Consider the following 27,689-nt stretch of genomic DNA (forward strand, 5'->3'; position numbering starts at 1 on the left):
CTAATGAAGTGCTAAGTGGCTGTATATTTTAGTGTTTAGTGGCTGCTGTTGCTAAAGTTATTCACCCTGTGGACATGCCTAAGACTGTTTTGCTTCATTCCCATTTTGCTGAATTTGCTGTCAGCTTTAAATACGAGTGTGCATGCCAAGGAGATTTCACGAACTTCCCAAAGCATCACTTGAAACCAAAAAAATCTAGAAAACAGTCAGCATTTTTCACAGCAGGCATTTTGACTTGTCAGAGTAGTGCCTTAGCTGTCCTATTGTGACATATTGATATGTCTTCTGTGATAAAAGCTTATGCACCTTGCTGCACGTAGCTCTGACAGAAAAAGACCTCCAGACAAACTGAGAACTGAGCCTCAGTGCTTGTGATTTTTAACGCATGTTATTTTCTGAACAGCAGACCCTGCCAGCACTGACAGAAAATAATATAGGGCGGACAGAGATTGCAAATGCATCAAATATATGTTTAGTTAAATTCTACTCACACTGATCTCATTTACTACATGAAAAGAGCTGTGCCATCAAAGACATGAACTTGGTCCGACAGGTTAGAGGCAGTTTTTAGAACTAAATTATGTTACTCTCCACAAGCGCCAAACAAAGCAGAACATACGAGTAAGGGTGAACAAACACATTCAGCTTCTCTCCTCTACAACACGCGCACTAAGCAGTCACAAGCAGTCAGACGCAAACACGGTGAAGACATTTACGGTTCGTTAGTGATTCCAAAATTAGTAATTCTCACCATGATGGTTTTCCTGCGAGCATAAAAGCACTAAAACAAGCTGTGAAGAAGTGTTAAGAGAGTTAGATTGGAGTGACACATAAGAAACAAGATTAAAAACAGAGTAAAGAAGTGGATGGCATGCTGACGGCAGGCAAACAGCAGGACAAGACGGCAGCTGTGTGAAGGAAATGTGTACGGCTGGAGGGGATTAAATGAAACGGTGTTAGAGAAACAGACGTCTGATTCGTTGCTCTTCCTGTACCTTTCAGGAGCCAGAACAAGAGCTGGCTGTCTGTCACCAGTCGATGTGCCTCGGAGGAGCCGAGGCCCGCGGGAACCTGTTCATGGTGTCATAGGTAGGGATGCTACAAGCACAGAAACACACACACACACAGGGCACAAAATTAACAGCCACAGACAGGAAATTCAACTGACTCATCACCATTTAGTGAAACCGTTGCTTGCTTCTCGTCTTTTATTTCACAAAGAGGAGAAAGACAAGCAGTTCACAAGACAGAGAGCAAAACAGCTGCATCGACATCCTCCGTTGTCAAACTACAGCCAGTTAAAGGGGCGTTAAGTAAATTTATTAAAGCTCCAAATTAGAATATTTGTGAGGTTGTCAGTATGTGTGGGTTGCCAAAGAGTGTTCTCTGACTTCTGTTGCTTTAAATATTTTAATGGACGTATTTCTGTCTACCTTTTAAGAGTAACCTAACCAGCTTAAATGTATTACTTTCTTCAGACTAACACGGTGTATTTGCATGAAGCATCATTGTTTCAGTCCTTACTGACTGTAATTAAAGGTCAGCTGAGGTTCTATAGATTACTTAATGCCCCTTCATTCTGGACAGTAACTTGTGGGTTTCATTTCACAACTTTTTTGCATTTTAAGAAAAAATCTCAAAAACATCGCTCAAAATAGCAAAATATCATTTTTTTAAATTTATTTTTTGCTTTCCAGGAAGGCATCACTAGTTCAAAGTGTGCATAGTTCCTCTTGGAATGAAACCGCTTTCGTATAAAAGACACATTTAACAAGTTTCAAAGACGACATGGGGGATAACTGTGGCACTAAGACCCAGCTAGTGACTGGTCTTGTCTATAGTTTGGCTATTTTGCTCTCTGCCTACAGCTTCTGTTACAGTAGGTTGGTTGGCCAAACTCATCCCCATCCAAATGCAACTGAAAAATATATAACATGCAGTTAGATGTTTTGTTAGATTAAGGAGAAAATCAAAGGAGCAGCGCTTCCAGCGTCACACTAAAGCTTGACATGCTTGCCTCTCTCTGAACAAAATGATCAGGTGTACATTCATCGGACTTTGGCTGACTCTAGATGAGAGGAAACAGGAAGATTTTTCATTCCACATAAACGTCCCAGTGTGCACACAGAGCATGCAGTAGGTTAGTGATAAGGTAGACTCCTCAAAAACCATGGAGCAGAACATTTGGCAACATGACAGAGAAAAGTGATGGTAGCAGAAATATTAATCAAGGTTGTACATTTCTTGCTGTATTCTTGTGAGATGTTTTGTTTCACGGATTCACTGAATCCTATTGCAATCAATATTTGTTAATGTGTTTTCTTTTGAAAAATAACCGATTATGGTAAATTGATACCAATCTCATTTCTGTGTTGAATATAGAGCTTAAATCAGGACATGATGAGCTCAGTTGAATATAAAGATGTTTGTCAATGAGCAGTTAATCTGGCTGTCTCAGAGGTTCATTTTATTTTCATGCCATTTTATATTTAACTATTTTTCAGAGGGAAACATTGCACTTTTTGCTGAACTTTATGTATCTGATAGTTGCAGTTGTTCCCCTATCATGATTTATTTATTATGTTTATTAGCATCCATGCAGACAGCTTCCTAAAATCTGAAATTCAATGTCTATTCTGTTTGTTTTAATTGTTTTAATTTATTATTTTTAGCAATCATGAAGTTAGGACTTAACAAAACAAGAATTATAATGGATCATTATACATTTCTCAGTATTTTCAAAATTTTTGCAAATCAAACAATCAGTTGATCAGATTAATCCATTTTGAAAATTAGTTGCATCCTCCACAAAATGTTGCAAAAAATGACAACTACTTTATCAAAGCATGGTGGTGAAGTGACGCTCATGCATTAATGCGTAATAATAATGGTCTAATATTAGAATATGTTGCAGTGTAACACTCACATGTTCTTTCTGTCTGCACTGAGTAGTTAAATTTTTTTAACCTAATGCTGGACTTGAAACTAAAGTATTTTGACATTGTGATATTATGTCTTTTATTTAGTTAATGGATATGAATACGGGCTGCACAGTGGAGTAGTGGTTAGCACTTTCACCTTGCAGCAAGAAGAACCCCGGTTCAAATCCCGGGGTGGGCCTGGGGTCTTTCTGCATGGAGTTTGCATGTTCTCCCTGTGCATGCATGGGTTTTCTCCGGGCACTCCGGCTTCCTCCCACAGTCCAAAAATATGCTGAGGTTAATTGATAACTCTAAATTGTCCATAGGTATGAATGTGAGTGTGATTGTTTGTCTGTATATGTAGCCCTGTGACAGACTGGCGACCTGTCCAGGGTGTCCCCTGCCTTCGCCCGAGTCAGCTGAGATAGGCTCCAGCACCCCCCGCGACCCTAGTGAGGATTAAGCGGTGTATAGAGAATGGATGGATGGATATGAATACACCTCCATATCCACCACTGACTGTGTTGATGAGCAGATACTTTAATTTCAGACAAAGCCAGACTTACTGTTTTCTCAAATTACCTCTTCTTTACCAAATGCACACAAAAAAGAGTGGTATCATCTAATTTTCAGCTAATTCTTAAAGCAAATATGCATTTCCCCCCAAATTTCAATGAAATTCTGTGAAATCTGCTTAAATATCTTTTAAAATGCTATTTGACTTGAACTTAAACTACTGGGGACAAAATGCAGTTTTGAATGTTTTCTTCTAAAAGCCACCATTACTTGTCACCTTTCATGTCATCGTTTTTTGATCACCTCCAGATATTTGTGTGTTCGCGTGTGTGTAATGAATCAACTCCCCCGCGGGCATGCACTGTCCTCATCCACGTGCTTTTTTTAAAAAAAGACACCACTTCCCCAGGCATGCCTCCACCTCCCCATCACATGCAGTCAACAGGATTAATGTAACATTTACCTTGCCATCATAGGATTAGGAATACCTCGTGAGCGCTCACTATGATAACCATTATTACCAATTTCCATACTGAAAACAAAACATTTTATACAAAAAAGGGATGAAAAATGTAACATGACAGACAAGGCATGCTGAACTTTTAGAGTAAAAATACTTTGTCTTTTAAGTAGCCAAACTTGTTAAGAGATAAACATAGTTTGAGTATAAACCATAGTGTTTTATTTACACTATAAGTTACAAAAACAGGTGGACTTGTAAGGTAATGATTGCAAGAGCCCTTCATGAAAGGTAAGGGGCACTTTTCAAAGGTAGCACACGACAAGAAGCCACAGCATCCACCCATAAGAGCAATTCCAAGCTTAAAAACGCAAACCAGCACCAAGAATTTAGTAAACAGTTCTATTTACAAGATTGAGAGAAAAGCACAAAGTGATAGAGGCTGAAAAGCAGAGGGAGGTGGGTAGAATGTCTTACGTTTTCATGGGAATTGTCTCAATGCTATAAAGATACACAAAAAGAAGCAACATAAAAATGTTATTGATATGTTTTGCAAAATAATTGCACCAGAAAGTCGCCTATAATGCAGCACAGATTACATGGCAAGACATGCCACTGATCAACTGAGACACTATAGAACATCTAGTGTACGTATATAAAGCCATGATCAGATGAGTTCACAGAGAGTGAAGAAAAGGTGCATGAAGAATAAATATAAATTGACAAATGTGTCAACGTTTCTTTGTAAAGTGCTGAGTGCTTGACAGAAAGGGATGAAAACCAGAAAAAAAATAGATATGGAAAATGGAAATAGTAGAAATGGTTATCACAAAGTAAAATGCCAAGTCCCAGAAACAGAGGAGCTACAGGGAAGAGAAAAGGTAGGGGAGAAAAAAATCAACAATATACTAGTACAGTGACATAGAAGAACCCTCTACGAACTTGAAGTGTAGTACAAAATATTTACATAAATCAATACAGGAAAATAATATTTAAATATTTAAGTCTGTGAATAAGCAAGTAGAAAATAAAAATCTAAAAAGACAGAAGGATGTCCTGCAACCATTAACACAATATAAAATATGCACAGTAATGACTATGTAGGATCTTTTAAATAAATTCACTCATTAATATCAAATATTACACCATTAGTGCAAGGAGTAGCTATCCATAACATACCTTTTACAACTATAAATACTTCATTGTAAATGTGTTTGTATGTATTCAGTAAAAATTAACTACTTACTCATCGTAAACATCCTCTGTGTCCATCCTGCGGTAATACTTTGCTAGTTTCACTGCCAGGATGATGCTCGGGAGCAGGAAGAGAGTGCTGCAGCCCAGACCCATCCAGAAAGTGTTCTGTTGGCAAGAGAAAGTATTTAGAGCTGAAACGAGTAGTTATTTGGTCCTTTGGATGATCAGAAGTATATTAGCAGGCAATTATTTTGATCCTTTGTTAATCAGTCAAATCATTTCTCCAGAAAAAAAAAAAAAAAAAAGCAAACATTGCATGGATCAAACTTTTCAGTTGTGAGAAGCTGCTGCTGCTGGAAATTGTAGTGTGCGTGTTTTACAATCTTACAATATTTTATTGAACAAATAAGTCATTAATTTATCTTGGAAGTAGTCATTGAAGTAGCAGCTCCCATTACAACTGTCTTCAAGTTTCTTTGCAAGCTAATAAGACCGAACTAAATGTATTAAATTGGTTATAGATCCAGTCCCTCTGAGCTGTAGCTCAGAGGGACTGGATCTATGTCTATGGACATCTATGGACATCTACAGTGTCATTACCATAGAGTCGACCAAGAAGCTACAGGCCATGATTTCCGCTGTGTCCACCATGTTACTGAAGGGCTTGCATGGTGCGACCTCCATGGCCAGCTACAAACACAGGATATAAACAGAAAACATCAGCACACAACAGATTCATGAATTTGCACTATATATCATCAGTAACACACTGTGTGTTAATTTCAGCTTTCAGTTTCAGGATACTAACACGAAACCCTGTAAGCCACTGTAAAATAGATCCCTGTACATTAAGTGCTCCTGAAAAGCAACAAAAACGTTGTGATTGAAGTAAAATGTTTTATTAACGGTTCAACAAAAAAGCTTTGGGATTGAAACATGTTGTTTTTTCAGTCTGGTTTGAATTCCTAAGGTTAACTACAGCAGAACCCAACGTACCGCAAAGCAAATTCCTTCAATTTATAGAGGTTGTAACTTTATATTCGTCTTCTCTGTATATACTCCAAAATGCTTATGTAACATGCAAAGTTCTTCTTTTGCCAGTACATAGCTCTGTGTACCACAGCGTTTGTTTTTGACTGAATGAACACTGAACAAAACAAAGAAGTCAACAATGCGAACATCAGCCTCAACACGTTAACAAATTAACACACAAACACTTACAGATGTTTTGACCCACTCTATGTATTGATGGAAGTAGCCGACAATGGTCGCTGTGTATTTTCCTGTTTCCTGTGGAGGATTAAGTCATAATGTGAGTAAAACATGGTTTACGAATCAAGAATGGAGACAAAGAAAGTGATTCTGTAGTTACCTGACTTATTAAATGTGTAGCATTGTGGGAGATGAGGTACTGGGCGGCTTCAATGGCATCAAGAACAGCTAAGACTTTGTTCTGCAGAGAAGACAGTAAGTATCGTTGAGATTAAGATGAAATTGAAGTACACAGGATTGGTTTTGGATTGGTTTACTTACTGGGAGGTCGGAAGCTGTTCTCTCCAGGAACCTCATACTCTGGTTCAATGCGCTCTTTAGAAGGACACAAATTAACACACCAATGTCAGAGATGAGGGGTTATTTTAACACCCACAAACATACGCCACCGAAACATAAACAGAGAAAGACCAAAACCAACCAACACTCGATGACCGACATTGTGCTTTAATTACTGGCATGCTGAAGAATTTTGTTCCAAAATTAAATATCCACATTGCAAAGAAAGAAATGATTCACCTACCTTCATGATATAACTACTTACATATGCCACGTATAAAACATGTGTTATCACCAATGATTGAACAGATAGAGTCTGGCATTCCGTTTGTTAATGTGGATATTTTGTACAATTTTGGTACAAAACCCTTCATGTAGAAAACCACAGAGTATATGATCATTATGTAAATGTAATTACAAGAACACACACAAAATATTCTAAAATGACATCAAAGACTAGTTCTGCTTCATGTGTCTACTGTACAGTATGTCATCTACAGGACACAGTCTTTCTCTAAATGTTCCATATAATGAATGGGGACACTAAAAGCACAAGATGGACACGTTTCAGCTTACCCTTGCTCTAACATATTTCTTGAAGTTGAATGTGGAAAACAAAAACAAAAAAAGCTGTTGTAAAAGCTGTGTTGGAGCACGTCACTGATTGTTTGAATTGCTTGTAGCTGGAATTCCTTGTTGTTATTCAGAAGACTGGAACAAGCTTTGACAGAGAAAATAAAACTGAATACTCATTATTTTTTCAGTCATGACATGTGCGATGACACATGCCTGCCGGCCAGAAACACACTTTGATGATGTTAATGAATAATGTAAATGTATTTTCTCTGCCAAAGGTGGTACCATTCTCTTAAATAGTCATTTTCACAGGATAACACAGAAATCACTCCTACCCAGTAGCTTTGGATGAATCTATGCATAGTCATGCTACAGCACATCTCAACAGTTTCACTCAAGAACCTTTCTTCTGTGGATCAATTTCAAATTGACTAAGTTTTTATTTGATCATCCAGCACACACATTAGCATCCAGTTAGTCTTGTTTTTGGTCATTGTCATTTATACTGCTCAGTTAAAACAACAGACATTGATCCAAAGTGCTTTCCAGTTAAGAAATCACATTAGCATTACAAACTTACCTGAATTAAATACTAAGTTTAAGATCCTATGGCATTATATAATCTATATAATAACAAAGAAACATAAGAACCCCCTACTTTTACCTCTATTTTGGCCTCCACCGACTCATAAAGGAAATATTTTAACACAATACAGGCTGGCATTAAAAAAAGCTCAGAATGTATGTTAAAGCATGACTCCACTAGGTACCTTAAAGCTGCTGTCCGGAGTTTCCGTTTGTTTTCAATTTATGTATCATTTTTTAACAAAGCTTAAATGTGTTAGTCTAGTTCGATACTATAATATAAAGTTAGTATAACGCGATATGAAAATTTATTCCTGAGCTCCGCCTTCCTCTCATAGACCCCCATGTTATTCCAAAAAGCGCCGGTTGCTGCCGACCAATCAAGTTCGAGCTTCAGCTTTGTCATGCTGTCAATCAACGGTTACGCACACAGCAAGCAAGCCCATGCAGAGGTGGGCGAGCTACGCACTACGCAACCGCGCGCACATTTGTTTTGCTTGTGGAGGAGAGAGCATCAGGGCTCAGCAACTTCCAGAAAAGTTACCAATCCCACGGCTTGTCAGGCCAAGAGACTGCAGGATGTTTTTTGGCTCGGGGTGCTCGCGTCGCTCCCCGACCACGGCCTCCATAGCCCGGCTGACGGCTTCGTTTAGATGCCGTGGTCGGGGTGCTCGCCTCGCTCCCCGACCACGGCCTCCATAGCCCGCCTGACAGCTTCGTTTAGATGCCCGACCTCTGGAGGAAGATGTTGGGGCGTCTGGGACATACTCTTCGTCAGAGGAGTCATGCAATTCTGAACTCTAGATAGAAGTAAATAAACAATGTAACACATATACACGCGTAAATGCACTAAGTTTGATAAACAACGTCATCGAGAGGGATACACGAGTGTAATCACATATTGAAACTTTACTCGTTCGTCCTAGCAGATTCATGTTATTTTGATATTAGGACAAGTTAGACTCAATACAGCATTCTAATGTAATTCCTTTATTATTTACTAAATGTACTAAATGTAGAAGAGTGGAAAACAGCAAAACAGGCGAGATGCTGCAGCACTCCGGGCACTTCTCTCATGTACTGCGCGCGTGCACAAATAAAGGGGCGAAATCAGAGGGAGGGAGGGACCAACAGTGTTTTGGGAGACGCTGCGATTCAAACTCCGGACAGCAGCTTTAATACGTCCTTAAAAGGAAAATCAGTTGTTGAACTTTTCTGTTATTTTTACTGTATCTTTTTCTTTTCATTTGCTATCTTGTTGAGTTGTTATTATTTCTAAGAGTGCCTTTGAACAACCACCCAGTCAAGGTTAGGTGAGCCCGTACTCCACACTCAGTGTTTGTAGAACTGAAGCTGGAGTTTTTCCACCAAAAGAATAAAAACACAACATGCTCTGTGGGTCTATTAAATTCTGGTCTGCTGATGCTAGTATGGGTTGAGAAAAGTGGTCTCTGTTCCTTCTGTGATCAGTTTCTGTGTGACTGTCAAACTGTGGAGCAAAAGTCAAGAGACTGTAAAAAATTCTTAGTATAATGCATATTTCCAGACTTGCTGTGGATGTTTTTGTCCTGACTGTCATGTTAGTTCATCTTTTACGCGGAAGACAAAAAGAACAATTGTTACAATTAAATTAACCACATTAATGCAAAATCGAATCAGCCATTGTTTGTGTATTGTTTTAAGATGGTTTAGGGAGAATTTTTCAATAAAAAAGGACGACAAATCTAACTTGAAACCAAGTGTTCACACAGGAATGAGTATCTGATCATTAAACAGAGACACAGCGGGGTATTACCATGGCTTGCTCCATTGGGATGATCTGTTGTCTGTGGATCTGCCGCAGAGTGCTGATGTGGCCCTTCAGAGCAGTGTGCAGAGGGCCTCTGGGCTGAAAAGCACAAACACAATTTTGTGAAAGATAATTTATCAAAAACCTGAAAGAAACTGAAGCTCATGCATTATACATGTTTGTATCCCTGATGTCCACCATGAGTTGTTTGTTTTGAAACACTATTATCATGTAATACCTCTCTGTACATTTTTATCCCTCTAATCCTGCAGACAGTGGCATCAAAAGAGGAATCAAACGTGTTAATTCATGTACAGGCAGGGAACTTTTATACTTTTCTTTAAAAAAATTGGCAGAGCATTTTATAGCATAGCACAAAACCGTATAAACAGAAAAGAATCTGCAGATTTGTAACTCTCCGATGGACTGTTAATGCATCGTGTGTGATGTGTTGTGCATCAGGAATTGTAGCTACAAATTAGTCTGCACCGTGATATTTTATCTGAATCACTTTATATATGTCTCAATCAAAAATTCAGCAAAAGTACATTATTTGCATCAGATAAGAGCAAATGAAAAGCTGCAACTCAGCTGTTACCAATGACAAAAATCCAGAATTTTAATCTGAACTCTAGAGAGATGGTAATAAATGTAAATAGGCTAACTTAAATAGCCTATCTATTGCATGTGCATCCCCTTTTTGCCCAAACCTATTAACACCTTGGAACACTTGTGAACTATGCATATTGATTCCATTTTTTCAAACACTTTTTTGGCTGTTTCTGTTGCCTTTAGAGGTGTAGAACTTTTACATTACAGTGAAAAACAAGGACACAGTAACTAAACATGTGTCAGGAGCCAAAATGAAACCGGGGTTTATCTGGTTAAAAGCCTTTTTCTCTGAATTTAACTAACTGCAAACCCCATCTTCTTGGAGAAGCCTAATGGACTCGCCGTTTGGATTTGAACAGATGTGCCGTCTTTCCTAAACCACATAAAGACATGGTAGAGCAGTCAGACCTCAATGGGAGCCTGTGTCTGTTTAGGCAAAGCTGTTATGAGATCTTGGAGAGCAAGAACACCCAATTTTGCCATCAAGTAATCCCAAGTAAATACGTGTGCGTGAATCTAAGAAAAACTGAGAAACAATGCAGATCGGATGTTTTTATATCAGTTAGAATGACACTGTGGTGTTCTTACCATGAGGTCTGTCTGGGCTTCAAGCTCTCTGGCAAATGAGAGCAGATCCACCACAGTGACTCCTTTATTCACCTAAAAATAATGCACAAAGAAAAAAAGTAAACATTCTTCCATGAATAGCAATGTTAATAGGCAACAAACCAGATAACTTTCAGATAGAAATTTAGTTATTTTTTCTTTTAATAGTAAGACGGTTCTAAAGTCACTGCTTTTATGTTTTATTTACTGCGTTGCTTTTTGTTTGTAAAAAGCATTAGCATGCTGGACCAAAGAATGAATGAAAGTAATAAAGCTTGATATGAAACAAAGGAGCAGCAGAATTATATTATATACAACCACATCAATTCATATTCTTCCTGCATGTTCTTTAGAGGGAGAAGCTTATGCACTGCAGTGATGTCCTTTGAGCAAAGAAAAACATTTTGTTATCTAAATTACAAAGCAATAAATGCCTTTCAGCTTACCATAAAGCAGCAGAGAAAAAAAAGCTCACTTAATTTTTTCCTCAAGAACAGATTAGTCTTTCTAGCAGCACAGATTCAACTCCAACGAAGTAACTCGAAACCTGGGAAATTGTTTAGCAGCTTCCTGCCACTTACATTATTAGCGGAAGACAGAGAAACATGACCGCTGGACATAAGAATCTCTCATCCTGACTTGTGTGAGTTGTGTATCAGGACAGGTGGTGCACTTGAATGGAGTCTTTAAAGCGTTCTTTCTTGCCCTCGGGAAATCCAGCTAAGTGAACCTGACAGGTAGTGTTGGAGAGCACAGGGAATGCCAAGCCCCAGCTTGTTCCTACACAGTCTTTGCCTTGGCAGGATCACTTTTGGATAATTGAGCTTCAGTGGTCCTCAACAGAACCCAGTGTACTGTGTCATGTCGCAGCTCATATCAGGTGAAGCATGGCTGCCTGTTCTATGTTAACTGACAGCAAAGGAGGTGGCTGTTAGACTGAGCCTGCAGAACTGAGCTATTTCTGGTAGCATGCCATTAAAGTCCAAGTCAAGCATGTTTATTTGATTATGTAAGTATTAACAATCTACTATTTTTGATCTTTTCCTTACACTGCACATTGTCAGATAAAATCGCACATTGCCCATCTACTGCAAAGGAAGTGCTCAGTCAAATGCCAAAAATACTTTAAGAATCACTCTATGCCTTGTAGCTGTGTTTTGAAACAAATATTGTGCGCATTTGCCTGTTTGTCACTAGATATTGTCTGTGTTGTGCGTGCCTGTTTGTCCCGTATTTTTCTGCAACTTCCTGCGTGGTTTTGTGTCCTGATTACCCAATTACACGTTTCTCTGCTCATTCATGCACATTTTCAGTAGCTTGTTTGTGTGTGTTTTTCCCCTTCCCGCTTGTGTGGCAATACGTTACTGTGTTTCTGCATTTGAGTACATGTGTCACCTCTTCCAGGTAGTCAGCGTAGTTGATTTCTGACAGCCCTGCTTCAGAGAAATCCAGGAGGTTCTGCTTCCCCTCCGCCTCTAACAGGATTATTCCTCTCAGGTCGATCTTAACACTGTCCAGCTGACCGACCACATCCTTAGTGAACTGGACACAAAAAAACGTATAACACCAGATTTCTTAAGGATATTGGAGCCTTTTTTTTTAAAAACACTTTCTAAATGTCTGTAATGTAAAATGTTAAATGTGGTTTGTGGATTGTTGTTTTCAGAATGCATCACCAGGAAAAAAAAATGGTGCTACGGTCATTTGGGGACTTCTGAGTAATTGTGTGGCATTCCTGCCTGTTAGAAAAGCTTGGTTATTAGTCAGAGTTTAAGTATATACAGCAGAGATGAGGAATTATTCTTCATGTGCACAAACATCACTAAAATAATGAAAGGCTACCAAAGATGCAAAGCAAATGTTGGCACTTGCATGACCAAAGATGTTAAAGATGTGGTTTGGATGAATGTCTACATATCCAGCTAATGTGTTTTCTTGATGTTGTTGGTTTTATTAGTCTCTTCTTGTTTCAACTCTGTCTTGCAGTTCTGTACATAAACTTTTCATTTCATTTTAAAGCCACTTTGGAAATGCTACTCATACTTAATGTTTTGGAAACTAATGCATAACTTTTATTTTGCTTTCTCTTCAGCCACTAGAAACCACCAAGAACCCAATGGTGCATTTAGATGAGTTTACAGTGAAATGTATTTATTCTTTGTATAATTTATATTTATGAATAACAACAAAATGCTTTAAGTAAGTTAATTTTTTTCTTTGTTTTTGGGGTGTTCTGAAAGCCAAAGACATCTCAGGGCATGTCTTGGCAAATGCGACTTTCACAAAGGATGTCATGAATAGAAATATGCAATTTCACAACCAAAAAAGAAGTTTCTCTTTGGCACTGTAAAGAGAACACAACAAAAAAAATGTGGACAATAAAGTGGTTTCTTGACTGACATGACTGCATGTTCAGATGGTTTGGATTTCCCATAAAACTAAGAAATGTCCTGGATATAAAGTGATGCACTGTGTGTACAGATCTCGTTTGTGTTTGTTTCAGAGGGATAAAACTCATTTGACCTTATTACAACATGAGCTTCAAAAACTGTGTCTTGAATCTGATCCACTCATTTCTGTCTTGGTGAAATCCGCTTGCAAGCCCTTCCTAGTTGTTTTTTTTTTTTTTTTTTTTAATGCCATCAGCACTGTGATTTCAAATTCCGGTTAAGAACAATAATTTGACTTCAAATTGAAATCTCAATTTGGAACAATGCAATTGGCAAAAACAAGGTGTGGCTAATGCTGTATTTTTTTTATTTTTTATTTTTTTCAAAACTGAAGCTCTCAAGGCTCGTTATGCTTGCCCAGTGATCAATGTGCGCTACATGGATAAGTCAAGCATGCTTTGGTTTGGCTGACAAAAGCATAATCTCTTTATTTAATAGCCACACCTCATACATTTTGCAGCCAGCTTGACCCCGAGTTTAAACTGTCGTGGATAGTTTTATAAATTAAAGCTGTTCTCCATCTGTGACAGTCTCACTTTTGATTGTGGTTCTTGAGGCAATGCTGTCATATGTTTTAAATCCATTACAAGTTTAACAAAAAAAAAATAGTAGCTCATATTAACATTTGTCAAAAAAAGTACAAAACAATTCAGCTGCAGATTTTCCAAGTCATTCAGCCCTATTGGTAAACGTAATAAAAAGTACACAGTAGATAAAGATCATTGCAGTATACTATTTAATAGAATTCTATCAATTTTAGTATCCATGAAATAAACAACAAATATTTGTTGTTCCAACACACAGTATCTCAACAACAGAATGGGCATCATAAAGAAACCAAGCCCAACCACTAGTGTCTTGGAAACGATAATGGGCAGATGGAGAGTGTGCTCATAGACCAGAAATCAAAAGTCAGTAATGAGTTGTATATCTGCTATGCAAAGTTAATTAGGTTTTCTGTGCTGTCTCCTTCCTGCTGAATGGCTTGGAGAAGTTTGCAGACATTTTTGGGGACTGAATCATGTTGTTGTATGTTTCAGACATAGCTGACTAAAATGAAGTTGTAAACAACAAATGGTGGATGTCCTCATCTTTCTCTTGCCATCTGTGGCCTCTTGTCATTTGAATAAAGCTGCATTTTAAGGTGGCCTTTTAAAGTCGGGTCAAAGGAGTGTCTGTGTGCTGGACACCGTGTCTGATCATTGTTCTTTCAGTGGTTGAGAATTTGTCACCATCTCCAAAACTTTCTGCAAGATTGCCTAAATTAAACTTTTCCTAACTGTACCAATAGTAATTGCATCTTTAAGTTTAGCTTAAAATGCTTCAGACTAATAAGTTTAGCAAGAAAGGTTTATTAGCTGTTAGTAACATTAACTGCTGTCTAGGACAAGGGCTAATGTTATCTCCCAGCCAGCAGGCCCCTAGAATGTAGTGTTTGTGAGCAGGTATTTGTGTTGTGTGTGTTGAGTTTAAATCCTACAAACAGAACTCTATTTTTTCCAGGGACTGGTACAACTGAGTGGACGCTAATGACTGCAGCTTTAATGTGGACATACTGGCTTAGCACAAATGTCCCAAAGGCTGAAGGAAAACGATTCCTACCGAGTAAGTAGGTGATGCAGCTTTATGTGTTTTCCCTGTTTTCTTGTTATGCAACAGCAAATGTGGTAATACACAAGAACAAGACTGTGCATTGTTGATGTTCAGTGGAAAATCTGAATATCCTGAGGGTTTGGCCAAAATAATGTGTTGCAAATTCAGATTTTGTGATAACATGCTGGCAAATATGACCCTGCTATCAAGCTGATGCACCAATTTTGAATGCAGGTGACCAAAAAAGAGTGGAGACTGAGTAATGTATGACCTAATAGAGACTAGCAATGCACTGTTAGTATAAAAATCATGTTGACTGGATGTTAGCGCTTTATCGTTTTTAAGTTGGTTACTAATAGCTCATACAAGTGATAGTGATAAAATAACTGTAGTGGCAGACTGGATTTTTTAAACATTTGCAGGCATTAATGAAGACAAATGACCAATGTCCAGAAACAGGCAGGCATGGGACATATCAGCTGTTGGTGATATTGAGCCAAGGTTGTCTTGCCAGCTGGCAGGAAAGTGCTGCATATCTTGGGAAGGCAGCAATGTCTGGCTCAGGGTCAAAAAGAAGCAGAAACTTACATCAATGTCACATCTCAGACATAAGGTAAGGGCCGACGCACGTTAAACTTATCAGTTGTCGGCATGCTATAGTTTGGCACAAAAGGAATAATTAGGTAATGCTAATGAAGTGTTGTCGCCAAGAGATTTCTGGACACCTGGCACATGTCTGAGTTGCAACACTTTAAAATCTATGCAAAAGAGACAAAAATATGACACATTTACCAAATAGATTGGATGAAGATGAATGAAGAATGTAGTTTATACAGAATGAAATTAGACTACATTGCTAGAAAGTAGAATTTAGATACCAAACAGAGCTCTCTTATGAAGCAGATATTTTTATTATATGATTAAGAGATAAGTGGAATGCCTGTGAGTGTACTGTCTAGACAGAGTTGTAATATTATCAGCCAACTGATTGTCAGAAGTCAATATTATGCATCTTGTTTTAGGTAGATATATTTATCTTGAACATTTTCACAATAAATGGAGCATGGATTGTAAAAAGATTTCCCTTTTGGTTAGTTGTCAGATAATATCTGTATCAGTTAGTTCCTCCTATTGGGTACAGAAACAGACGATGATAGTGAAGTGGAATCTATTCCTGAATGCTACTTCTGGTGTGTCCAGGTTACTAACCACTGTGGTGTTCAGGAAGGAGGAGATGTTGAAGACTTTGTCCAGACGCAAGGCAGAGTAGATGCCTTTGTTCTGTTTGCAAGTACTAAGAAAATCCAAATAAACAAACAAGCGTGACAGAGACAAAAAGAGAGAGAAACAGAAATATCAATCCATAAGTTTCAGTCATAATGAAAATATTTGCTGCCACCAAGTGAAGTGGACTGGAAGTACATGACTTCCCTAATTGGAAACAGTATAATGTTCTGTAAAAGCCAGAGTTGTCTGTTAGTAGCTTGCAGATAAATATTCTGTGATAATATTCGGGCTGCCACGTACCATATACACTCCCGTACTGCACACAGCATTAACACTGCTTGCTATATAATGGGCAAAGACTTGTCGAAGCAACACTGCTGTATTTGGAAATATAATGACTGTTGGTCTGCCATCCCAGTGTACTGAAGATACGCAGCTTCTCACTGGAGGGGGATGATGAAAGCTCGTGTAATCACTGAGACAGAGGCTGCAGAAAAGCAGCACAGATAGTGTAGAACAATGATGCTAATTAGCCACACCAGGTTAATAGCAACTCTCTCTGTCTCATTTGCATCTCCATCAGTGGAAATAAAATATTCAGTTAGATGCTTGATGTATGACCCTGTGATGCACCAGAACAAAATAAAAAAATGAGCAAAATGTGAAAAACTGCCTTATCCAGTAATTCAACAGACTAGACCAAATTTTGAAAAACATCCCCCACTCCATTCATTTATGTAACGTCAAATAAACATGAAATAAAAGAAGACAGAAAGCTGTGAGGAGAATAATCATCTTGTGAAAGGTGGCAGACATAACATTGTCACCCAAATACATAAAAATGAGTTTGCTTTGCCTGTACAAGCTCTCTGCTGTCAGTTCCAGGTCGGAGTCGTTGTACATGTAGCCAGGGATGAAGTTCTTCCACTCTGGGTGGATCAGATACGGGGTGTCCACAACCTGCCCAGTTAGAGAGCAGGAACAAGGATGTGAGAGCAGTCATTTAAATGGGAAGCAAATTGAAGAAAAAAAAAAAAACTGACTCAAACAAAAGCAGAATTATGGTGCAGTTATGCCTGTGTATTTTCTGATATAAATATATATTTGTATATTTTTCTTCAAAATTATGAACAGTTTGATTTAAAGTAACAGTGGCAGTTTTATATTTTATGGGATTATAGTTGGGTAAAAGTGAATTAGGATGTAGCTGAAAGAAGCATGCATGCACGCTAAATCTGGTCACAAATTATTGTTGTGATGGTTAAACTAATATGAAATATAAGCTAATATATAAACTAATGAATATACACTAAAGTTCAAAAGTTTGGGGTAACAGAAATGTCCGTATTTTTGAAAGAAAAGCAGTTTTTTTAATGAAGATAAAATTAAATTGATCAGAAATACAGTCTACACATTGTTAATGTGGTAAATGACTATTCTAGCTGATTTTTAATGGAATATCTCCATAGGGGTACAGAGGAACATTTCCAGCAACCATCACTCCTGTGTTCTAATGCTACATTGTGTTAGCTAACGGTGTTGAAAGACAATTTAATGATTAGAAAACCTTTGTGCAATTATGTTAGCACATGAATTAAAGTGTGAGTTTTCATGTAAAACATGAAATTGCCTGGATGACCCCGAACTTTTGAATGGCAGTGTATTCCACTTATTATTCTATGTTGCTTGACTTGATTTTCCTAGCCTAGCTTAGCTAGACTGTATTCCCGTTATAAGGGATATACGGGTCTAGCCCTCCTCCATTGACACATTTTGACAGGTTTTCAAGCTCCGAGCAGATCAAACCGAACCAATCAGAGCACCAGAGGTGGGAGTTAACGATGCGTCATCTTCAGGGCCGAGTTGGCGACTGCAACAGAGCGAGGTTTCTCTCGTGCGCTTTCCTCTGTTTTGCACGGGCTGAATTTGTCCTTAAACCTCAACAAGAAGCAGCTCTTAAAGCTATTCTTTTTAAAAAGGATGTATTTTTAATTCCGGCAGGCTGTACGATAGAATGCGTAATGCTGCCCTCCACTGTTGAAGGGAGAGCTTAGATTTTCCTCAGGACCCCTGTACGGCGAAGGAAGCTGTTAAAACTACAAAACATCATGGCGGAAATGGTTAAAAGTTAGGTCGCTTAGTGATTGCGTCACACAAGTGTTACGCTGATTGGCTCTCTCCAATTCAAGCTGTGATCGGTAGTCCCGCCTCTGGGCTAGATTTGGTTCAATGGAGCAGTTCCAGACTGACTTTATGTGTATTTGTAATACACAATATAAAGGCTGTCTGGTCCCCAGGCAATGATTTTCCTGCACTAAGACACCGAGGAAGGTTATTGGTGGCACATGTGAAAATGCTGCCAAAAATGTCAGCTTCAACAGGTTTGCTAATTTATTGTTGGATAACATTATCCAACAGATTTCATTTCGTCCTGTTTGACAGTTCTGATACCTAATGACCTACAAAAAAAGTGAGAATTGCTTTCTTAAAACATTGTTTTATGGGATTTTTTACACTTGAGGCAAAATTAGATTTTCTGCATTGTGGATGGCTTAACTCCCGCTTTAATGCAAACAAAAACAAATGGGAGCAGCTGCTGTTCTTATGTTCTCATAAGCCCACCTAAGGGACACTAAATCAAATGTAGTATGCTCATTTAGGAGCTTACATATATGGACACTATGGACCCTAGTCCATACAAGATCAAAAAATGTTGGTCTAAAATGAGGTCAATTTATTGCTTGATGTAGGCTCTAGGATTTCCTTCTCCAGTTAAGGTGCCTGATTGAACCTGATATTGGGGGAAGTCTTGACCTCTGCATCATCTCTGTATGTAAATATGCCATTTCTGATTGTATGACTTGCCTTGAAGAGCTCTTTGCTGTGGAATGGTTCACAAACAAGTTTCTCCATGTTCCCTCCAGCCAGGAAGAGACTGGTCACCACACCCATCAGCACCCAGGAGAAGATGAAGCTAAATCCAACGCCGCTATAGAGAAGAACAGACCAGATTCTCAGGTACAGTCGCACTATACAGCACATGGAGAGGCAGCGGTATCAGGGGAAGGGTGGGCTGAAGGTGGCTGAAAGTTTCTTTCGCAGTAAGTAGTGACAACTTAATGTGAACATTTTATAGGAGGAAGGTGGTAACTTGAAGGTGTAGGAGCAGCTGCAGGGTTAGGTTATTTTGGTTGATCGGTCTCAGTGTCCGAGATTAGACACAACACAAGCAAGACCAAATGTGGTGCTTTTTTTTTTTTTTTTAAGTTATTTTTTTGGCCTTTTTCTCCACTTCATGGGACAATGGAGAGAGAGAGTCAGGAAACATGGGTAAAAGAATGGGGGAATGACATGCAGTGAATGGACGTGGGCTGCATTCAAACCCATGACCGCTATGTCAGGGACTATAGCCCCCGTTTGTGAATTGCCCGCTCAGCCACCTAGGCTGTCTGGGCACTGTAAATGTGGTACTTTGCTTGCTTATTTTCACAGTGACATTACTGTGAATTAATAACTTTTTCGTGAAAGCACAATGCTTCAAGTTACGGTAATGTCATCTCACGGGAACAAGATTATATACGCTACCATTCAAAAGTTTGGGGTCATCCAGACAATTTTGTGTTTTCCATGAAAACTCACACTTTTATTCATGTGCTAACATAACTGCACAAGGGTTTTCTAATCTTCAGTTAGCCTTTCAACACCATTAGCTAACACAATGTAGCATTAGAACACAGGAGTGATGGTTGCTGGAAATGTTCCTCTGTACCCCTATGGAGATATTCCATTAAAAATCAGCCGTTTCCAGCTAGAAGAGTCATTTACCACATTAACAATGTCTAGACTGTATTTCTGATTAACTTAATGTTATCTTCATTGAAAAAAATGTTTTTTTCCCCAAAAATAATGACATTTCTAAGTGATCCCAAACTTTTGAACAGTGGTGTACATAAAATATATCAGTAAAATTCTATTATGCTTTGTTGAATATGGTTTCTTTAATATCTTGGCCAACTTCACATCTTGGCACAGGCCTTCAGATCTTTTTTTAAGCTTTTGATTTTGCTTTCTGGACTTCCTGATGTTTTAGAAGTATATTTTATAACTTGTACAGTAAATAGCTACATTGTAGTGGCAAAGATGGTAGTTGCTGTCACAACATGACAAGACACTGAGACACTGACTTTGAGATCTTGAAACTTGTTATGTGTTTAGTTGACTTACGCCATAAGCATCGTTCCTCCTGTATTGGAGATGCAGCCTCGTGTTGTAGGTGAGGCGTGCTTGTCGTATCCCAGGGTGCCACACAGCAGGCCAAGGTAGTTGAAGGCCAGGACCAGGACCACCATGCAGCAAAGAGCAATACAGCCAATCCACCTGTAAGCAGCCAGCAAAGTTAAACAGAAGGTGGCCTACCATAACTTATATACAATATCAGTTTGAGTGTACATAAGCATCTGTACTTCCTGCCAAAGTGTCCTTGACAGTGAAGCTCTGCCTGCTCACTTATTAAACAGCACATACATTTAAATAAGGCACAATGTATGTGGAATATAAAACATCTTTGAAGCATCTGATAAAGTATCTTGGGGTTCCCTCTACTGCCCATTTTAAATTAAATTGATGCAGAAGTGTTATGAATATTTCATGAATTCATGAATTTATGAAATTCTAAATATTGGTGCAGACTAATACTACATTCCTTTTGTAGTTGTGAAAAATGTTTGGTCAAGCCAGACAGCAGGAAGATAAGTATCAAGTATCAGACACATTGAAGTATTCCAATAAATAGCTGCAGAATTATGTTTCAGCTTAATCCTCATGCAGCTTCTGGTTTAAAAAAATATGTCCTCTTACCTTGGATCTTACTGGGTTTGCTTTATGTGAAGAGCCTTCTCTCAAATTTATTGGTAAGCTTTTTAAAATTTTTATCTGGAGGTCAGCATACCTGTAGAAGTCCATTTTGTCAATTTCAGGGTAGTAGTCCTCGATCTTGGCATGCGCATGGCTAACGAAGATAGTGAAGTTGGACAGGGAGCTCTGCACTGGGAACGCCTTGGAAAAGCTGCTGATGTTGTTGCCAATGCCATCCACCAAATTCTGTACATCTGAGATGCAGAACAATCCAATATTTCACTACACAATCTGAGTAAACAAACTGGAAAAGTAAAGTTTGCATCAGAAATCTGCTCAGGTTTTAATAGTTTGTTTGGTTTGTAATTTGTTAATATGAAATAACACCACAATGCCCAGATGACAGATGGCAAACATTTCAAATGTTAATATAGATTTGTGTTTAGACTGACATCGAAATGCAGCTTTAAACATGAAATCCACATAATATTCCTCAAGCTTACAAGGTAGAAGAATGAAAGAGTAGAATAGAAAATCCCTGTGGTTCAGTTCGTATTTTAACACACATAGCAGGAGAGGAAAAAGGCTTTAGAAGTCACTCACTCTCAACGACACTTCTGGTCTGTTCGACCACCATGTGTGGTGTGTTGTTCAAAGAGGAGAAGCCCTGTGAAAGGAGAAGTGTGTTGGAACATGTTGTTTCACGGCACATTTTGTTGTGCTGAGATTTCTAAAACATAATTTAAAAGGCAATTCAAATGACAGCAGAAAGAAAGTAAAGTTGATTGGCTCACCCTCTGGACGATGGTGCTGAGGTCTGTTTTCGATACATCGTTCACCTTTTCCAACTGAGGATTCACATTGGGTAGCTAAAAACAACAAACAGTAAAGTATTGATAAAAAAATTATACATAATCAAAACGTAACAATCCTCGATCAATAATCAGTACTCCTTGTCTCTTTCCTCATCAGGAGGACATCAAGGCTAATGTCTTCCTCCAAAAGCACCTAAATTTCAGTAGTGGAGAAACAAAAGTCTGACATAAGCAGGTGGAAGACGTATTTATTTCACTGTACAGGATGCCGTTTGAGAAGCAGTTACACAACGCAACTGATGTTTGTCGTAGAACACTAGTCAGACGTCCATGTGAAGCCTGGAAGTAGTTTTGCTCGTTGTAATCATTGCTCTTGTTCATACTTGCTATGAAGACATCTCTTTCTAATGTGCCTTAAGTGACTTAACTCGGACTATAACTGTGGCTAAAATACAGCAGCTGCCAAATCTTACCCCTAACGTTTCATTCGTTTCATTTACTCAAACTTATTCAAAACACGTTCCAAACAAATGAAACTGACATTTGAACAGGTGCTTTCACAGAACACCATAGTTGAGAAAGACGAATATTCTTTCATTTGTAAATACCACAAATAATCAGTGTGTCAGAGTGTGTTGTGCTCAGTTTTGTACCCGTGTAAAATTAGCACTAATCTGCAGCTGGGACAGTGACTGGCGGATGTTGCGGCACAGCTGGGCAGTGGTGGCGTCTGACTCCTCGTCGTGACAGCCGGGGTCGTTGAGGGTTCGGTTGATGCTGGTCCGGACTAAACTCAGGTTGAAGTTGAGTTTCCCCGTTCCTTCCTGGAGGACCTCCAGAGACACACTAACATTCTCCAGGGCCTCTTTTGTTTCTCGCATGGCTGAAAAGCAGGAGAATACAGATGATATGGAAAGTGGACTGGGTTGTTGTGAAGAAGGGAGATAAAATGAAGGACTCTGTTAGAAAATATAGAACATTGGAATCACACAATTTCCATTGTTGTTCAACTGCAAACTTATATTACTTAAATATAACACTATTTATGCGGTAACTGTTAAAGCTAGAGCATCTTGCCAAGTTTTCTTATTGGTTTATGCATGTTTTAAAGTTAAACTTAAAATTGAAGGAGTTTTCAGGAAGGTTTTTTTCCATTTGCCCCAGACTATGCAGCTCAGCTGCAAAATGACTCATAAAGAATTATGAATATTTTATTTAAATCTTTTAGATCTGTCTTGGGACATTCTGTGAGAGTGTATGAATGTACATTTATATTCAGGGCAGTAAAATCACATTTTTGTCATCTATAAAGCTGCTGTTTCTGGGGTATATAAATATTTGGATAATTTTTTACACTAACGGTCCAGGAGTGTTGGTAACTGGTGTAGCAGTACTATCATATATTATCTGTTACTTATGAAACTGGCCCAACTACACAGCAAAATGACAGTTCCTGTAATATCTGCTTATGTTACACACATACAGAGTCACACAGAACACAGTCTTCACACACTGTAAGGACTAGGTCTGAGCCGAGTAAATCTAATGAGTTTCTGGTCCCTGGTACTTGATTTTGACTTTTGGGAATGTATGTATAGTGTGTTTTTATGCTGGTGGTGTGAATATTTAACATCTAAAATTACACTTTTGACTGTGTTGCTTTTGGCAACCAACCAACAAACAGGAACGCTGTAAATGATGTGAATTTGTTAGCTTCTATAAAAAAGATGTTGCTGTTCAGTAACTGACTATTTCTTTACCAATGCAGTGCATCTCAAGACAGCAGCCAGTGTTAGTTAACAATCACAGAGTAGCCTGCAGGCAACTTTTAAAATTAAACAGGCTAAAGAATGCAAAAACACTGTCATCCTTGAGCAGGGGTATGAAATATGCAATAGTGAAAACAGTAAATGACCTATTACACAGCTAAATGCTTAGAAGCTGAGAAGACGCCATATTGACATCTTCTCATGCCCTACAAAAAATGCACATTTTTTTGTAATTAATGCTCTTGGGTTAGCAGTCAGGCAGTTTTTATATCTAATAAATTCATGCTAGATATTAAGATCCTTTCACTGCTCGGCTCAGCCCCAGTAGGAACCCAGTAGGACATGGACATTAAAAACACAAACTATAATCACAGCCATATCTGTTCTCAGGCATTTTTCACAGAACTAAAGGCATGCTTGCTGACTGCTGTTTCTTCTTTTTTTTTGCTTTGCAACAAGCTTGTATATTCTATGTAGTTGAACATCCATTTACAGCAGATTGTTTTATTGCATAAATTATCCAAATAATACTTTCATAGTTGAACAGTCAAATGATTTGCTAATTTACGTAGTGGTGCATTTTACTGTTACTTCTGATAAAAGCTAAAATAACATGACTGGTTACACAAACATACATTTTTATGCTCACTTCACACTGGGAGGACACAGTTGCAGTGTAGAGGGAGATAGTAAGGTGCAGGTTGATGTTGGTTTGGGGTTTTGGCAACATCAGCAGATGCCATTAACATAAAACTGCACTATGCAACATTTTTATGGAAAGAGTCATATCTCTTTATATGTGTTAAATGGGGGGGAAAAAATCACAGATTCATTCTATTTGCCCATAAAAACAAATGTTCTGGTGACAATAGAAGCACAGTGCCATGTGTGAATGCTGGAGGTGGTAAATGTGTGCAAATAAAATGTAAAATGTATATTGTGCCAGACTCAACAAAAAGGCGCTTTCTGCTGCAGGAACTTGAGGGCTATTTTAGGCCAGATCAAATTGTGTTGTGACTACAGGAACCGCCCGTTTAGAAAATCTTTTAGGGAAGAAAAGTAAAAGAAAGAAAAGCCATGCTCAAGCTAGGTACTCCTGACAGAGCGGGTCTTGATTCTGATTTGTTAAACTCAGTGAAGACAACACAGATTGGTCAACTTTAGAGTACTCATGAGTTTTTTGTCTTGCTCTCCTGATATCCTTGTCGAGTTAAAGACTTCTCCTCTTTAATATTGCCATCAACAATTTATAATTCACCATACAAGCTATCTTAAACCCTCAATTGTTGTAAATATCGTCTAAATAGAATCACAGTTACATCCAGCAACTACTATTTGTTGCTGTTCAGGGAACATGAGGTTGACATCGTGGTCAAAACTGTTGGATCTTACACAGCAATGAAACAAAAAAGGCTAAATGGGCCGATTAGAGGACCATTACTGTCTACGTTCACAGCACCTTGCACCTGCCTCCTAGATACTGCAGTGGAAAGCTGCCTAAAGACAGCAATGGGCCTTGAAAATATATTTCCTTCTTTGTTCCCCATGAATCTGTGAGGAAAAATGTAAGAAGAAGTTATCAAGAAGTGGTGCATAGTTGATATCACCTTTATGGTCCTCAAAGTAAGGCATTGCATAGTGCAGTTTTAAGAGATTATTTGTTGTTCATGAAGATCAGGGCTCGGGTAGGTCGTAGTGCTCAAGGAAGAAAACAAAGGGAACAAAAATAACAGGAGCAACACTGGTGTCAAAGTTCACAAGTCAGGGGTCAAAGGATTGTGGGACATCCATCAGTTACAAAGTCAGGGTTACCTTTGATGGCTCTCTCGATTTTCACTTCATAAAAACATAAAGATTAGAAAAAAAAGGTTCTTAAAAAATAATACAGGTTAGAGGAAATACTGAAATTAGACTCTTAAAACTAATCATGGCAGTAAGTTTCAGTTTTAACAATTGATTAAATTTTGAATAGATTTTAAAAATTATATAACACCACACCTTAGTGGGGAAAAAAAATCTCACATTGTGGTAATAATCCTGCTTGTTTTTAAACAAAGTTATCTTCTTATGAAATAACAGACTATATTGCAATATTCGCAGTGTAGCTGCTGTCTGCTTTTAGCTGTAACCTGATTGTAACTGAAAGAGGAAATTAAAAGTGAGTGGATGTACCTCCAGCCATATTGAGCACCTGGTCCAAGGCAGGATGGACCTCCTTATCCAGCTGATCGTGTATCCTTCCACCCAATAATGGGCCTATGTCTGCAGAAAACACGGCAAAACATCAGCAGGAAAAATCTAAGTCATTCTTATTGTGTTACTGCTGCCCATATTTCTCCGTCCCCAGGGTTTGCTTGCTACTGAATCCTCTCAACTCGAGAAATAATGTTTGGCTGGTATAGAGAGCCAACATTTCTTTTAGCTGAAAGTATAAAATCCTAGTACAGTACTGCCTATTGCAGGTCTCAGCTTTCAGGAAGTATCTGCCTGCAGGAGAAAAGCAGGATGAATACTCAAGAGATCCTCTCTAACAGTAACCGCTGTAGCAATCTAGACCTAGTTATGTCACAAGTCTGTTGTAAAACAAGTCATGGAAAGTAGACACAGTAAATTCAGATAATAAGCATCATATACGACCGAGAGCTCAGTGAATCGTTTCTGTCCGCTTAATTTACTATCAGAGACACAGAGAAGGTCTACTTACTATCTAGGTCATAGATGACTTTGTTCTTGGCGGTGGCGTATTGGGATATTAGGTAATCAATTTGCTGCAAACAGGAAACACAGAGCAGAATCTTACACAGAGTCACACAAAAACATGTTTTTAGTGTTTGTCACAGTCGGCAACAAATGCTCTGAAGTAAATAACAATTTCAGTTCTGTTGTCACAATGAAATGGAGAAAATGATGAAATATGAGGCGAGCCTCCATTAATGTGTAATGTTAAACCAAGAGGCTGTTTGGATTTTCATACTCAAAGCACCAACAAGTAACACCCACAAGAGTGAGATTGAAAGTCTGAGCTTTAGAAATTTCACGGTATAAGAACCAAGTTTTCAAAAGCAAATTTGCAGCTGTTGCACGCACACAAGGTGAGAAAAGTCTCTCTTCTCACCTTGAAAGGATTACATGAAGGTGGCATGACTAGAAAGTGTAATAGTTTCACTACAGAATACACGCGCACACACTCAAGCACAGCGAATCTTACATACACTTTCAAGACTAATGCAATCATATATTTGGAATATTTCTCATTTGAGTGAATTTGAAGTTTTTGGCTTTTCATTCCACCATGACTGAACCATTTTTCATGCTTTATCCAAATTACTTAACTAGCCTAACTGTAACTGACAGTCATTTAGTAGGGTAGCTGTTTTACATAAATGCAAATAATTGTTCATACTACTGCATTTGTTATTGACTATCCCTGCTACACAATATACTGTAAGGATTACATTTGTTTGACTGCAGAGGATAAATTGAGAATACATAATCTGAAGTTGGGATTTATTCTTGTCCTTAGTTGTATCACAGAGTGGTTGTGCTCTACACACATATGCTACAACACAACTGTGATAACTGCTGGTCTTACCATTGGTGTGTCATTAGCGAAGGTGTGCAGATCCCTCATGTTGCTGTTGACCAGTCGCCGGATGTTCTTCACCTGAGAGCTCAGGTTCTGGTTGGCAGCGTACGCACACAGAACTCCAATCCTGAAAAACAATCATCAAACACAAATACTGTCATCCATCTGTTATAGGACAAGTCACAGGTTGACCCTGCTGCTCTGATATCAGTGGGGTGAATTTTACACTGCAGGGTGATAACATGCCATAAACAGTAGGGGTCAGTGTGCACCACCACATTTACATTTACATCGTCTTTGCAACTTCTGTTGAGTGCACCTGTGGACCCGTTTCAGTTCCTTGAAAGTCGGCACAAAACTTTTTTGTAATTTGTATTTATTAGCGGCCGTGATAGCACAGCTGGTGTTGTTTTCAATTTGTAAGTTGTGTGTGTTTGTGTGTGTGTGTGTGTGTGATCACAACAAACTGCAGTCCTGGAGACATCCTGTTCTGAGCAGGAACTGTGAGGATGGCAGTTTTGAGTTATTGGGAAGATATTGTTATTTTTGTCTGTCGGTTGGTGATGGATATTGCAGACCTGA

General features: G+C 38.5%; 1 protein-coding gene across 19 annotated transcripts in view; it reads right to left on the bottom strand.

Moving 5' to 3' along the window:
- prom1a (prominin 1a) overlaps positions 1–27,689 on the bottom strand; it is a 108,370-nt gene that overhangs the window by 6,930 nt on the left and 73,751 nt on the right. For 2 of the 19 annotated variants that reach the window (XM_022207933.2, XM_022207929.2), the window contains 25 exons: positions 27,114–27,234; positions 26,226–26,289; positions 25,694–25,783; positions 25,334–25,357; positions 22,406–22,635; positions 21,732–21,806; positions 21,541–21,604; positions 21,032–21,191; positions 20,308–20,460; positions 18,949–19,072; positions 16,940–17,043; positions 16,066–16,150; positions 12,209–12,355; positions 10,796–10,867; positions 9,602–9,694; positions 7,222–7,239; positions 6,628–6,681; positions 6,467–6,547; positions 6,316–6,384; positions 5,695–5,784; positions 5,144–5,259; positions 4,375–4,398; positions 3,901–3,969; positions 996–1,098; positions 752–791 (listed from right to left, as the gene is read on the bottom strand). In XM_022207933.2, coding sequence (XP_022063625.1) covers positions 1,029–1,098; positions 3,901–3,969; positions 4,375–4,398; positions 5,144–5,259; positions 5,695–5,784; positions 6,316–6,384; positions 6,467–6,547; positions 6,628–6,681; positions 7,222–7,239; positions 9,602–9,694; positions 10,796–10,867; positions 12,209–12,355; positions 16,066–16,150; positions 16,940–17,043; positions 18,949–19,072; positions 20,308–20,460; positions 21,032–21,191; positions 21,541–21,604; positions 21,732–21,806; positions 22,406–22,635; positions 25,334–25,357; positions 25,694–25,783; positions 26,226–26,289; positions 27,114–27,234 — 2,197 coding nt within the window. In that variant the 3' untranslated portion in view covers positions 752–791; positions 996–1,028. Of the gene's footprint in view, positions 1–751; positions 792–995; positions 1,099–2,017; positions 2,069–3,900; positions 4,761–5,139; positions 5,260–5,694; positions 5,785–6,315; positions 6,385–6,466; positions 6,548–6,627; positions 6,682–7,221; positions 7,240–9,601; positions 9,695–10,795; positions 10,868–12,208; positions 12,356–16,065; positions 16,151–16,939; positions 17,044–18,948; positions 19,073–20,307; positions 20,461–21,031; positions 21,192–21,540; positions 21,605–21,731; positions 21,807–22,405; positions 22,636–25,333; positions 25,358–25,693; positions 25,784–26,225; positions 26,290–27,113; positions 27,235–27,689 lie in introns of those variants that run through there. The other 17 variants (XM_022207935.2, XM_022207934.2, XM_051954466.1 and 14 more) reach the window with 16 other exon arrangements.

Source organism: Acanthochromis polyacanthus, chromosome 10, assembly GCF_021347895.1.
Source record: "Acanthochromis polyacanthus isolate Apoly-LR-REF ecotype Palm Island chromosome 10, KAUST_Apoly_ChrSc, whole genome shotgun sequence".
NCBI lineage: Eukaryota > Metazoa > Chordata > Actinopteri > Pomacentridae > Acanthochromis > Acanthochromis polyacanthus.